Source organism: Plasmodium knowlesi (genome assembly GCF_000006355.2).
Source record: "Plasmodium knowlesi strain H genome assembly, chromosome: 9".
Classification (NCBI taxonomy): Eukaryota; Apicomplexa; class Aconoidasida; order Haemosporida; family Plasmodiidae; genus Plasmodium; species Plasmodium knowlesi.
The window spans coordinates 1,786,462-1,801,309 of record NC_011910.2 but is presented as its reverse complement, the minus strand read 5'-3'; the positions used below and the strand labels follow the sequence as shown (position 1 = coordinate 1,801,309).

Sequence of the window (14,848 nt, the reverse complement as noted above, 5' to 3'; positions counted from 1 at the left end):
TTTTCTCTTAACTTTTTTTATACCTTTTGAAAGACGTGAACGGGAGAATATTTTTCCTACACCCTCACGTGGACTAGCCATTTTTTGTAATAACACACAATATTTAAAAAAAAAAAAAAAATCTTGCAGTACGTATATTTTGCTGATGTTTGCTAAGAATAACGGGGAGGGGGCATATGTTGCCATCCCGCGTAATCATCGAATGGCTGATTACTCTCCCACATGTATTTTCGGAGCGCACCCTCTCCCCCCTTTGTCGACATGCTTATTGACAAAATTTAAAATTGCTTCCTCCCTTCTACCAAATTGAGCACCCACACTTCCCCCTTTCATACGAAAAAAAATATTCCTAATATGAGCCAAGTCCAGATCATGAAATGTATGCATCTCCGCTATGATCAGATCGAGCAGGTCTTCTATCAGGAGGGTAACCCTGCGGGAAGAGGGAACCAGACGTAAGGAAGACGTGTCGTCATTCATCTCACTCGTAATAGGAAATATTTTTAAGAGCATGTTTAAAATCTTCGGATAATCACGTGAACACATTTTCTTTTTTCTCATAAAAAAAGTTGCGTAGTCAATCAGAAAGTTTAACACGAAATTGGCTTGATTTATTTTTTCCGACCCATTGCCATCCCTTCCTGGGGAAGTTACTAAATTAAGGAGGAAGTTTAAAAATACGTCATTCGAAAAGCTGTTTATGCACATGTTCAGGAGGAGCGGTTCTTTATATATATGATTCTGTTCCATTTCGTCTCTTATATTTTTAACATACAACAGATATACATCTAGCATTTCTTCCGTCGGGTGTTTTAAAAGATATGACAAGATAACTACCTTCTGAGAAGGATCCGCAGTATGCACAATTTGCCGACTCTTTTCACAGAACTGCTCAAAAAAACGGCCTTCATAAAAATTGAACAGAGAAAATGCGTAAGACAAATTGCTTACATCTATGTTGTTAATCCTTTCCACATTTATGTATTTCGAAATTAAGCTTAGGAGTGCATCATCCCGATGTTTGTTTTTCCCGAGGCAATAGGTGAACAGACAAATGTGGGAATATTTCTTGCTTAATTCTCCTTCGCCATTCCTTTGTGTAGTTTTTCCTGTACTTAGCTCCGTTAGGCTATCACTAAAATTTGATTCCTTATATAGACCCTTCTTACTGTAAGTATAATCCGCTTGGTGGGATGATTCCCCCATGTTGTGGTGTACCCAATTGGGGTTTCCTTCACCATCGTTTGTTTCCGTTATATTAATTTCATGATGAATTATTCTCATCTGCGAAATATCCCTTCCTTGTGTATCCTCCAAGGTGGAGGAGGGATGTTCTTCCCCGTGGAGCCTTCCCCCATTATCGCAGTTTCTATGCAATTGGCCATCTTTTCCATTATCATCTATCGCTACAGTGCTACGTGAACCACCGCCCGTAGCATCAGCACAGTTGTCTACACTTTGTGATAACTCCTTCTTCAACCTCCCTTTTGTCTCATTACACAAATGAAGGAAAACCTCATAATCGTATATTTTCATTTTGGTGTACGAATAGGCTATTAAAGCTATCTCCTCCATATTTGCAAAGCATATTTTATATAACAATTCTCTGCTAATTAAATTTACGAATGAGTCATATTTTATGTGAAGTCTTGAATAAGACAACAGCAGTTGGGACAGATCCTTTATATTAAAATTCTTGATCCATCTTTCATCGACATTTTCTGCAACTAGCTTGAAAATGTTGTATTCCTCATAGTTCACTTTGGACAGATAATTCAAAGCCGTGGTTATACTGTACGGCTGAAGGAACGGCAAATGATACTTTAGTTCGTCACAAATATCGTCCCATAGGTGTTTATTACGGTGGTGTTCAGTTGGATCGCCCATTCTGCGCACATTTGTTCCACTTCGGGTTGGAGAAACTTCATTTTCGTTACTCCTAAGTTGAATGATTCCTTTTTCATTTGGCTCATTTTGCAGTTCCTCCTCATTGGGCCAAGGGCTATCCCCTTTTGAGCGGCACGTGCTGGTATAGCTCTTATCGTTATGACTAATTTGTATGCCACTTGATTCACAACCAGGATTGTTTACTCCACGTAGGAAGGCATTCGAATGAGTACTTTGCCAACAATCCCCAGCACTCTTCTTTTTGTAAAGGACACGATCTTCTGCTCGATCCCCGAGGATATGCCTGAAGTAGAGCATTTTTGCCACTGTTCCCAGTTTATTTCCAAACTTCTTACGCGGTAATTCCTTTACGTGTATCTTTTTCATCCATATTTGCTGCTTCTTATTTCGATTTATTTCTTTATTTTTTAACACATGCAACCTGGAGGGGGTGCTGTGGAAATCTCTTAAAATTGTGCCTATCCTTCTATCTAAAAAGAAATCACTTTGTTGAACGATTCCGAGGTTTTTCAAGCAACACGAAATACCTTTTACTTCATTCATCTTTCCTTCGCATAATGTACATTTCTGACCATTTTAAAATTGAGCATTGTTTAAAAGATCACGTTGTTGTGCATCCCAAATGGTCACTTGTTCGGGACATTTATGCTATTCATTTCACTTAATTTGTGCCTACGCTGTGCATTTCTCAGTTTTCATTCCCGTTTTCCCAGTGATGCCCTTTTTTTTTCTTCAATTTTTGGAGAATCCTTTCCCGCTCGTCACATTTTTTACTCCCGCAAATTTGTGCCTTCTTTTCGCATAAAGGTATGCATAACGCGTTCGCAGCTAAAGTGCTACGTATTCTTACACCTCCTTGGTTCTATGACGACGTGTTTCCTATGAGTCTACCTGTCGTATGATGGGAATGTTGCAAGGTGAACCTCTCTAGGTAGAATTTTCTACAGAGAATTTTCACACAAAAAGGTTGCAAAATGGTTTTGCGAACCATCATACGCCACTTGTTAACATACCTTTTTCTGCGTTATGGACGTTGCAAAAATATGAATGGGTCATAGATTTTTCGCCATTTTATTAATTAGGTAACTATTTTTTTTTTTTTTTTTTTTTTTTTTTTTTTCTGTACATGTGAAAAAAAAAATAGCTAGCTGTTCAGTTTACCATTTTGCATTTTTTTTTTTTTTTTTTTTTTTTTTTTTGCGCATTTATGAATAGTACGTTATTGTGCATATTTAAATGCACACAGACGAACACAGGTTGTTGCTCATCAGCAACATTGTACTGGCACATATTTTTTTGGAGTTTTTTTTTTTTTTTTTTTTTTAAGTGTATGATGCTCTACATCTTCCGTATGCTCACACATTTGGCATTCTTCGCACTTTTTTCACCAAATGAAATTTGAAAATGTACAATATATAACGACATGCTACAGTGTTCACCTTTTTGTTTATGTTTTAAAAGTTGTTTTGGGTGAGACACTGGACGAGGCTTAATGTACATGCGAGTGCGTCTAGTTAAATATTTTTTCTCCTACTCGTGTGTGTGATCGTCTTCCCCATTTTTGTAGATACGTATTATTCGAAACGTTACAAGTTTGATTCGTTTCGTTTTAAACCCACGTTTCGTTGTTAAACGAATTGTTTCTTGTACCCTCATTTTATCGCGGTTTTCCCCAAGAACGTGACTACCTCTTTCGGTACGTATTCATACTTATATATATATATATATATTTGTTTACACTTTGCCCCCCCCTCAAGCTTCGTAACCCCCTTCACACCCCCAAAATGCAAACGACGAAAAGCAAAAGCATCAGCGCCCTAAGCAGCGAAAGTGGCACGACGAATTTCTCAAAGCACCGCGAAATGGAACGGCCTTCGGCGGCAAAAAATGGCGCAGACGAAGAACAGTTCGCCCTCTCACTAAAGAGGAGTATTTCACCTTTCACGACTGATCGAAGCTACGCGAATGGCCAGACAAAAGACACAAAGCTGATAGATAGCGCAAACTTCGATTTCGCAGGGAAGGCAGTAGACACCAAAACGTATATCACTCAAAACAAAACTAAAGTGATAGAAGTCCCCGAATTGAGATTTATAGATAAAATTGAATATGACCCATTTGTTATCGAGAAGTTAAGGTATGTTCCAAAACAAGTTACTAAATATAATATTATCGAAAAGCCAGTAATAAAAAACATTGTATCAGAAAAAAAAGTGGATGTTCTCTATGTTCAGGAGAAGATAAGTTTTAAGGACCAAGAAATTGTGGAAGAGGTTTATAATTACGTTGATAAGGATAACAACAGGATCTTAGCTGATCAAGGAAGTCCATCCCTTGATAGGTCCGCTTTACCCATAACGGAGATGACTCAAGGAGAATGGGACTCATCGGCGTTATCCCCCCACGTAAATAGCGACATCAGACGAAATAGTATCCATAATAGCAACAACCATAATGATAACAGGAACAGTATGGGGGGTGCCTCAGATGGTGTGTTGCCCTCCCTACTGGAACCATTCGGACCACAAGTAAACATTACAGAAAATAAGATATTCGAAAATGTGTTCATACCAAAAGTGGAAAAAGTCGTCGAAGTGAAAAATAAAATTGACATACCGATCAACTTACCAGTTCCTTACATAGTTCCTAAACCGAAAATTGTAGATGTAGATATTCCCGTTTTTAAGTTTAATGATAAGTACGTGCCCGTGCCAATTCGACAAAGGATCATACCAAAGGTTACATGGACAGATAAAGTTTACAAAGTCGACTGTGTGGTGGAGAAGCCATATCTGGTCTATCATGACATCGTAAAAATTGTGCCAACTGATACGAAAATTTCCGTTAGAGAGTACCCAAAGGGAATAACTAAAATAAATCCCGAAGAATTATATGAAGTAGATAATTTAGCATTGTGGATGAGGGTAAATGCTGACTTGAAAGAGGAAAAGGACGCCTTGAAAAAAACCCAAGACAATTTCTCTGACCATACATGTGAGTGTTCCAATTCGGATTCTTTTGAAGAATGCTCTTCCACTACAGAATTGAATTCTTACCAAGACGGGGCAACTACCATCAAGTCATCTAATGAAAATGTTTTGGACACGCTCCCCATCCACCCGGGACACCCCCTAGAGATCGTTCACTTGCAGAATAAGTGGATCAAACAGGACACAACGAGGATGCAGGAATTGTACCAGGACGGATTCTTCGACGCACACAGAAATGCAATGTTTAACTTGGGCACTCGAATTCCGAGAGAGGCAGAGATCGAGGTTAGGCAAATTGCGCAACTCCAGCGGTTCGGCGAGAAGAGGGAGTACGACAATTGATTAGCCACTGGACTCCTACGGGTGTATAAATGTGTACACGTATGCAAGTAAATTTCTCGACCATTTCTGCGCTTTCACGGGAATATCCTTCTCCCTTTTGATAAATTTGTCCGGGAAGTCCCCGCACCCCCAAGTACTTGTTTCCGCGCACGTGCACTGAGTCCACGTTGCACAGCATCCACTGAGTGGAATGATTTGTTCTTTTCCCCTCAAATGGGAACTCGCGCGAATTGATTTTCTTTTCCTCCGCGTGAAGGAAATAACTCCAAACTTCTGCTCCCCTTTTTTAGCAGAAAAAAAGAGAACTCTCTTATTTGTTATCCCTTTAGCAATTCGCCCCTACATGTGTGAAAAAATAATCGTCTACTGAACCTACAGCTGCGAAAATATGGCCACGTTGAGTAGCACTTTGATAGAAAAACCTTTTCCCCCTTTGACCTCTTCGCCAAGTTCGTTTATTTTACAACAAGGAATAAGGAATGGTAATGAATTAGAATGGGGCGAAAGTGGTCCCGTTCTGCGTGGTCATTCGTATGAAGAATGAAAAAAGGGGGGACTATCCGTTTTGATTTCCCCAATGGGCACACAACTTCGTTACAAAATGGAACTCGTAGGGGAATAATCCTTTCCTAATGTCTATTCCAATCTAGATATGGAGAGTGTCTACCTTCTTTTGGTCATGTCCCCCTCCGCGTTAAAAACAAGTTATGCGTTATTCGACGGTAGGAAAATAATACTGGAATGATTGGATCATTATGGACGATGGAAATGCAAATAAATCTATTTCGATCTACTACCTTCTTCTTCTTTCGTTTATGTGTTTCTGTCCTTATGGGGGAACAACAAACTTTGAAATATTCTACGCGGCATGCTGAGTGTTGGTGGAAGACGCTGCGTGTATTTTCGTTTAACTCGGGACAATTTAAAAAAAAAAAAAAAAAAAAAAAAAAAAAAACTTAAAAAGGAAAAATTAAAAAGGAGAAAATATATTATACGCATTGGGGCAACTGTATGTGTACCCATACATTTTTTGTACACACCTTTATCTGTATAACCCCCCCACATGTTCTCAAACTTGTAAAACGAGGAACACACAACTGTCAACTGTGAGCGGTGTGTACGTTAACATTTTCTCCACACTTATATACACTTTCATCTTTTTCCATAGTTTCCACAGAAGGGAATAATATCGAATGTGAAATTTTGTGAGAAAAATTGCAGCTGCTTAACGTGTGGGGGAGGTAAATTACGGACTATGCGCACAAGTTCATGAAACCGGTTGTTTTTTTTTTTTGTGGCTACAGCTATTTTTTTTTTTTTTTTTTTTTTTTTTTATCATTATTATTATTATGTAGTGTTCATAATAAACAAATTTGCACTTTCATTTTACATTACTTTTTTTTTTAGCGTTGTTTTGGTACATTTTGAAAAAAATTCTCCATTTTTGCATCTCTTCCATTTTGCTCACCTTTTCCAATTTTCTCCATTTTTTCCACTTGCAAAATTTTTCCAATTGCCCTTTTACATACTATGCAATTGTAACATCCCGCCTCGACAATTAGAAAAAAAAAAAAAATTGCACAACATTGCATCGATTTTGCTGCATACTGGTACTGCCCGGTGTTGTATCGGCAAAGTGCCCACGTGGTGTGTAAAAACTATTTACATAAAAGTGCGCACAGGTATATGTGCAACCAGCCTTGCGTGTCTGCTGTTTCCTATAGGAAGTAAAAGCGCACCCGTGCCTATGGGTGAGTCGGCCGCACACATACATGTAGACAAACGATCGTGTATGTGTCCCTCACCCCCGTAACACTATAAAAATTGGACACGAATCCCCCTCCCCAGACCTTGAAAAGCACAGTTCTAGTGCTTCGCCAAGTGAATTGTTATGTATAAATAGTGAGCAGTTTCGCACAGTGGAATTTTCTTCTGTAAGGAGTGAAATGCTCAAGCGAAAAAAAAAAAAAAAAAAAAAAAAAAATATTATAACATAACTTCGCGATTCTTGCTAACGCGGTTTGTTAGAAAATAAATGTATGTACGGTCACCCACTCGGGGAAACTGCCAGTGTGCATATACACGCTCGTGAATAATCCGATAAGTGAACAAATAAATAATTATATACAAACGCGCACAGGGGGGGGGGGCCCACGTGCATGCACGTACTCACGCATGTGCAGCGACACATACGCGCGGCGTAAATTAAATCTGTTACACAATGTTGTATAGCTCGCCACAAAAACAAGCAAAGACAAAGAAAAAGTCCTCAAGTGAAAATGAAAAGGCTCAAAGAGTATTTTCATTCATGTAACAAAGTAAAAAATAAAATATTCGAGCGTCAACATTTTGCAGATTAAGAGAGAGTAGCCAAAAAAAAAAAAAAAAAAAAAAAAAAAAATACATCTTGCGCTTGAGAGCAAAAAAAATAAATTTTGGTAAGACAAAAAAAAAAAAAAAAAAAAAAAAAAAAACTGCAACTTTTCCTTTTTTTTTTTTTTTTTTCTTTCATCTCTTGACTGGATAATTTGAAAGTGCATTTGTCAGAAAATAGAAGAACATAGTGTGAAACATGCGTGTATTGTGAAATGTACAGAGTGTGATAAATATACAATGCGAGATGAACATACACGCAAGAGTGTACACTTATAAATTAGTACACGCATGAGCGTGCCCATGTATACTTTCATTTCGCTCCATTCGACGAGAAAAATTGTAAGCAGTGATAATTTTTCCTGTGCGAGAAAACCCGGGGACACATAAAAAAGGTACATTAGTAACCTCCCCCACTCCCACCAAAGTTGTCACACAGCCCAATGCAACCAGTTCTTTCCCTCCCGCAAGTTTTAACAGAATAGTTGTAAGTACGTTTCTTCTCCCATTAGAAACCATGCTTGGAAATTTAGTTTTCTCGTGTTGTGCCATTTTTTTATTTTACTGCTTCTCTGTGTCCAATTCGCCTTAACGCAATGGCTCATTCTCCTCGGGGGGCCTTCTCCGCACTGCAAATTGCCCACTCACAAAGTTCTTTCACCCTCCCATATTTGCGTTCAGAAGAAGATGGAAAAGGGATCTGTGATTGTGCACAACAAAATAAAAAGAAGAGAAATAGACAAATCCAAAAACAAGGACATGAATTTAATTGACAACTACAGAACGAGTAATCATAAAAATGGCACATGTAACGACAGGAAAATAAATAGTAAAAGTGCAAAGTCCTCCAAAAACAACGCAGAAATTAAAAATATGAATGTAAATAACCAGAATGATCCTTTTTGCTATGAATGTTACCAAGGGGGAAACTTAATTTGTTGTGATAACTGTATTAGGTCTTACCACATATATGTAAGTGCCTTTTGGGGGTGTTCACTTCGAACGAACGTCTCTCCCTTTTTTTAACACCCACATGTCGTTCTAACACGTGTGATGCATTCTGCGTAGGGTGTATAACCTCCTTTTGTTTCCTCCCCCCGTCTACGTGCATTTCCGTTTCTATTTCTTCGTTTATTTCCATCACCTTCTCCCTTTTCTCTTCACAGTGCATATGCGAATCCGAAAAGCCCCAACCAAGCTACAACTACTGGTACTGTCCCCTCTGTAGAAGAAACGGTAACGAACACGTGTCGGTATATTTTACCACGACTTCCGGAGGGTAACATATACGCAAAGTTACATGTCTAATGTTATTTTATTATTTATTTTTTTTTTTTCATTTCCCCCTTCACAGGAGTGTCTTTTGATATTCCCCTGAGGAGGAGAAAAAAGTTAAAAACGATAAGGTTAGAATGCAACTTGAGCTAGCGACACAACGCATTTACACACTCGTTGAGGAACCCACGTCTCCCCCCCCTTTTCTTATACTTCTTTTCTCACCGGTGTTCAATTTCTTACATTCTCACCCCCATTACCTCACATTAATAGCACATTCGAGAAAAAAAAAGAAAAGGTGAAGCAGAAAAGCGAGGGAAGCAAATACACGGGTCAGATCAACGTGGGAGAAAATTACCAAGTGTCTAATGTCTCCACCTTTTTTTTAAATAGCCATTCAGAGAAGTACGATGGTATGTCCATGCCCATGCACATGGTCCATATTGTAACGTGCCCACTCATATAATATCAACTCTGGTTCAAATTGCTCCTCCCCCCTCCCTGTAACCCTTTCGCAGAGGTCAACAAATCGGAGCTGGTTTACTCGCCCTACCTCCTGGAACGAATGAAAGAGAGTTATCTCAGCGAGGGACAGTACGAACTGGTCATTAAAAATGATTACGAACTAGCCATTTTTATAAAAGAATTAGCGAAAAATTGGAAGTGTCAACTCGGATGGCATCCATTTACGCCAGAATACGCCTTCAAAATTTTGCACCGCGTGGATTACAACCCTAAGAGGGCCATAGAACTACTAAAAAGCGCTGATTTTAATTTTTTAGGTAAGCCACAAATAAAGAGGCAACTTAGCGTTAACCATTTTTTTATGCATGGGAAATTACATCTATTTATGTTCCCACTTTGCATGGGCCACCCGATAACTCCGTTTTTTCATCTCGATACATACTGTCTTTATGCCCCTTTTCCCATGCGAAGAAATATGTGATCCCCCCATTCGCAAATACCAGAACAAGTGGAGGCCACGGGATAAGCGCGGCCAAATATCAGGTAAGCCTCGGAAGGGGACACAAATAATGATGCCTACCACAATTGGTACGATGCCTTGTCATAGGCACAAAAGGGTAGGGTATAGCCAGTTTGTGCTGTCGGTTAACTGACGCTGCACATGTATGGGGTGCGTTTCTATGCTGATAATTTCGCCCCTCTTCCCCCTGAGCAGATTCGCCGTACCCCTCCTCTGAACTACTCCAAAGTTACATCAAACGCTCTGTTGAAATTTCCCTCGATGAGAAAAAGTATAACTATCACATGAATGAGAAAAATAGGTACTACTGTGAAATAAATAAAAATAATATAATAGAATCTAGCTACCCACACGAACGGACAAGGAATGCATTGAAGAAGGAACTAGAAGATGAAGACGATGATGAGGAGGAGGATGACGACGACATTGACGAGGACGATGAAGAGGAAGAAGAAGAATTAAACCAAGGAGAGGAGGAAGAAGGGCATGAAGAAGAAGAACAGGAGGAAGAGGGACACGAGGAAGAAGAAGAGGAGGAGGAGGAAGAGGAAGACGATGAGGATGATGAAGAATACTATGGGGAGGATTATAAATAGTTTGATTCAGTCCAGGTAATTTTTTTTACTCCTTGGTTGCTTTAAAATTCGTGTCCCTCCATGGGCGCCATGAATGTCTGTATTCCTACCAAGGGTGTAAAAAATGGTTCTAATGTGTCCACTCGGCGTCGTAGTTTTTTTCGGCTTGGTTTTTCCTCCCCACATTTGCGCCCTGTATTTGCGTCCTGTGTTTGCACCTCTTTTTTTTGTGGTTTCCACTTTCTTCCCTTCCCCCAAGCACCTACCACGAGGCTGCTTGCACCCCCATTTGTGACAACATTTGTGTATATTATGTAAAAAAAAGTACACCTTCCTAATGGACCTTTTTTTTTTTTTTTTTTTTTTTTTTTTCCAATTTGCTCATCTCATACATGTGTATTCATGCATTATATACATATATTTATATATGTACCCATATGTGCATGTAATTTTTTTTAAAAAAAAAGAATGCATTATTAAAGTATTCCATATATATTTTTTTTTTTTTTTTTTGTTGAAATAATTGCCATATGATATATGCCCTGTATATTTGTCAAAACGTTTTAATTAAAAAAGACCTATTTTATTTGGGGCTATTTCTTCCCCACTATACTTATCTGTGCTGGTATATCGTGTCTGCACGTAGCTGTACTGTAGCTGTTTTTTCTTTTTTTTTTGTTATTTGAAAAAAAAAAATGGTACGGAACGATACAAATAAAGATTATCATCAAGATGAGCGTTGGGTGGAGTGTACTGATCACACTTCTCTCCTCAAATGCACAGGTGCAGACCTACCTGGCAACGTCCTTCCTCCGTGTTGTTTGTGTGTCAGGCGCTCAAATGTCAACGACCGAATTGTAGTGCTTCCCTACGGGGGAAAAAAGAAAAAAAAAAAAAAAGGCACAGACATAGGAAGTAGGAATGTAAAATGTTATGAATGTAGGATTAATGGAAATTTAAATTGGCCTTCTTTCCCCCGCGCTTACCTAATGCATACAACTTATGGTGGAAGCATATAAACAGTTCAGTTTCGTGTTCCTCTCCCTGGAAAGAAAAGAAGGGGGAGCTCGCCGTGGGGAAGCCATGAAAACGATATACATATACATACATATATATACATATACACATGTTAGATCTATTTTATTTTATTTCCTGCGAGTAATTTTTCCCCGCGTGTACTTACATAGGAAATTTTAATATTTACGTCATAGACCGTAATTTTCTTCTTCAGAATTTTCGAGAGGGCATTGATTTCGATTTCGCTCCTGAAAAGAGGGGAGTGGGAACAAAATACGCGAGGGTTAAACAAAAGGAAGCAGTTATCTGTTTTATGTGGGAAGTAAATGGACTTTTTTAATTTTTCGGGTCTGTCAAATAGTGGATCCACATATTTTTTGAGTGGAGATAACAGTACACGGGGGGATGCACATTTAATGGCTTCATCACCACAAAGGGGAGCAGGTAGACGATGGAGAAGTTTCTATATATGAATGCCCCGCTCCGTGAATCTCCTCATACATAAATGGGTACTTGGTAGACAGGCCCTCACCCCGCCTTCACTTCCACAGTAGAGTGTGCACCGGGGGTGTGTGTACGCATTGTTCTCTTTTCCTTCTCTCACCCGTAACATCCCTTTATAATAGCTTCACAGTAACCGAAGTAGGTGTCTGCGGAAGTGGGGAGAAGTATACAACGTATCAGGGTAACGCGAGAGAAGTGCATTGGTGGTGCGCTTTCTTTGACTTTGGCTGACATTTGGGGATGTGGTCTCTTCGTACGGCACGCTCGACCTAGTAGTCGAAGACACCTTTGTAATGACAATGGACTGTTGTACCCCTTTGAACTCACCAGCAGTAGGCTCGTCCTCCTCGGTCGCATACACAAAATGAATAAACTGTTCCTCGTTCTGCAAAATATACACGGAAGCGAGAAAGCGCAGTATGTCACTGCTCAAACCCTGTGGGTCAAAATCGGAGAAAATGCTAAAGTCAAAGAGACCCCCGTTTTGATAGTCCCTCAAATTTATATTATCCAGAGAAAACCTTTCCTCACGTAGGATATTCAAAAAATCTTCTTCGTGATATTTACAGCCGGTTACCCTCTGCCTGAGTTGGTGTAAAATCGACTCATACAGGCAATTTCCATCTGGAGCGATGGGATGGATAGTTTTATTTACTTCCTTTAAACATTCAACCAATTCATCATATTCAAGCTCTCCTACTTTGCTTCTCGACTGCTCAATCCTTTCAATCTCCATCTCTTTTCTCTGGGTTCTTTTTATATTTCTTAATGCCTTTTTCGAAACTGCATTGTATGAGTACAGCTCCGTGGTAGTTACACCATCGGCTATGTCTTCACGTGTATTTTCCTCTCCATCGTGATCTTTACGCTTTTCCGAGTTATTTATTTCGCTTCCTTCGTCTGCATTACCAAGATTGTACATGGCGTTCAGTTTGCTCAGCTCCTCTTCCAGTTTGGTTAAATTTTCGTTATTCTTATTTTTGTTAATCGTCTTTTTTTTCTTCTCCTTTTTTATTTCCTCCGTCAGTTTCTTCAACCTCCTTTTGTACTCATGATAACTGATGCGATTTTCGTTCTTTCCACCATCCATGTTGGCACGAAGGGTGGACACTGGTTCTCGTAACCGTAGGTAATCTCCTACAAGAGGGGGGAGGGGGGGACTCTACAATTGCTTTATTCCCTCGGGGAAATGTCTCCACTGAGGAACTTCACCTCCCTTTTGACAGCTGTTGTAACGTGCGCCAATCCACAAAGGGAAAAAAAAAAAAAAAAGAAAAAAAAAAAAAAAAAAAGTTAAGAGATTACTCTACACGTTTACGGGATGAACAAATTGGTTCCATCCTGTTGGGACGCATTGGCATGAGCCTTGGAAGAATTGGGTCCCTTTCATGGTTTTTCAAATATTAACAAAAAGGGGGGCGTAGAAAAACTGAATTAGCAACATGGGAATAATCAAAGGGGCAGATTAGAAGGAACCCAATTCAACGGATCTAAACAGATCAAGGATTGTAGCCAAACGTTACAGAGCATTCGGGGAAAATGTGGAGTGGGAACCAGGTGCACAGCAGCGCAAGGCGGCAAAATGGGAAACGCGAAAAAATTTCCTGCAAACTGAACAATGCTACAAAAGTGCGGCTTGCAGAGTCCTTAATCAAATGTGCTATTGGGATAAAAAAAAAAAAAAAAAAAAAAAAAAGTTTTCCATTTTTGCCGCTCGACTATGCCTTAACAAATTTCCCTATCACCTCGGAAGCGTGGGAAAAAGCAGTTCCAGTAGAAAAAGGGGGTTGGGGGCAATGAAAATACACACAGTGTGAATTTCCCCCGCACACAATTAAAATGACAAAAGGCATATGACTCCGTTTGAGATTAACAGGTATACCTTGTGAAGAAAAAAAATTGTTACTGGCTCGTCGCTCGAGTAGTGAAGAACCTCTCCACGATTGCTGTATAGTGGTTCTCAAGTGACCATACTCTATAGAGGATGCTCAAGCAACCGGGTAAAACACGATTGTGCAAATAAGTACAGCTACTCGCTCATCTGCACAAGGGTAAAACAGTCTTATTGTCATCATCCCCGATACACGGAACATGCTGAAATATATGTGGCTCCTCTTGATTCCCTTTCTGTGCATCCACATAAGCATGGCGTTAGCACAGAAATACTCCATCATCCTACCAACGTACAACGAGAAAGACAATTTGCCATATGTAATATATATGATTATAAAGGAACTGAAAAAAAAGGATATCGACTTTGAAATAATCCTTGTGGATGACAACAGTGAAGACAAAACAGCTGATGTGTACAGAAAATTACAATCCATATTTACAGAAGAAAAATTATTACTCATAGAAAGGAAGAAAAAGCTGGGATTAGGTTCTGCTTACATGGATGCTCTAAAAATTGTATCAGGAAATTTTGTAATAATTATGGATTCTGATCTATCACATCATCCTAAGTACATATACGACTTTATAAAAAAACAAAAAGAGACCAATTGTGACATCGTCACAGGGACTAGGTATAATAAACAAGGAGGAATCTCAGGGTGGACATTCAAAAGAGTTATAATTAGTCGAGTGGCCAATTTCCTTTCTCAGTTTCTTTTATTTACTAACTTAACCGATTTGACTGGTTCATTTAGGCTGTACAGAACAGACGTTCTTAGGGAAGTAATCCAGTTCGTACAGGGACATGGTTATGTATTCCAAATGGAGGTTATCATACGGGCCAATAAGTTGGGCAAGAAAATTGAAGAAGTTGGATATGTCTTTGTCGACCGCATGTTCGGTCAGTCTAAGTTATCGTCGAACGAAATTTTCCAATACCTCTTTGGCCTTTTGAGGCTCTTCTGGACCGTCTAGCGGGAAACAGA

General features: G+C 39.3%; 5 protein-coding genes across 5 annotated transcripts; 3 read left to right on the top strand and 2 right to left on the bottom strand.

Annotated features, from left to right (window-relative positions):
- Nucleotides 1–210: 210 nt before the first annotated feature.
- Nucleotides 211–2,451, bottom strand: PKNH_0939800 (heptatricopeptide repeat-containing protein, putative; the record flags this gene model as incomplete). Its single annotated transcript, XM_002259386.1, has 1 exon — nt 211–2,451. The coding sequence occupies one exon, from the start codon at nt 2,449–2,451 to the stop codon at nt 211–213; it is 2,241 nt and encodes a 746-aa protein (XP_002259422.1).
- A 1,241-nt stretch (nt 2,452–3,692) lies between these two features.
- PKNH_0939700 (inner membrane complex protein 1b, putative) lies at nt 3,693–5,240 on the top strand (the record flags this gene model as incomplete). The annotated part of the gene is made up of 1 exon (XM_002259385.1): nt 3,693–5,240. One exon carries the CDS (start codon nt 3,693–3,695, stop codon nt 5,238–5,240), a length of 1,548 nt encoding a protein of 515 aa, XP_002259421.1.
- A 3,060-nt stretch (nt 5,241–8,300) lies between these two features.
- On the top strand, nt 8,301–10,469 carry PKNH_0939600 (EELM2 domain-containing protein, putative; the record flags this gene model as incomplete). Its single annotated transcript, XM_002259384.1, has 7 exons — nt 8,301–8,585; nt 8,780–8,849; nt 8,968–9,019; nt 9,162–9,301; nt 9,407–9,670; nt 9,825–9,896; nt 10,069–10,469. 7 exons carry the CDS (start codon nt 8,301–8,303, stop codon nt 10,467–10,469), a joined length of 1,284 nt encoding a protein of 427 aa, XP_002259420.1.
- An 815-nt stretch (nt 10,470–11,284) lies between these two features.
- PKNH_0939500 (OTU domain-containing protein, putative) lies at nt 11,285–13,059 on the bottom strand (the record flags this gene model as incomplete). Its single annotated transcript, XM_002259383.1, has 5 exons — nt 11,285–11,316; nt 11,435–11,492; nt 11,632–11,713; nt 12,070–12,115; nt 12,297–13,059. The coding sequence occupies 5 exons, from the start codon at nt 13,057–13,059 to the stop codon at nt 11,285–11,287; spliced, it is 981 nt and encodes a 326-aa protein (XP_002259419.1).
- A 1,001-nt stretch (nt 13,060–14,060) lies between these two features.
- On the top strand, nt 14,061–14,837 carry PKNH_0939400 (dolichol-phosphate mannosyltransferase, putative; the record flags this gene model as incomplete). The annotated part of the gene is made up of 1 exon (XM_002259382.1): nt 14,061–14,837. One exon carries the CDS (start codon nt 14,061–14,063, stop codon nt 14,835–14,837), a length of 777 nt encoding a protein of 258 aa, XP_002259418.1.
- Between the last annotated feature and the right edge of the window lie 11 nt (nt 14,838–14,848).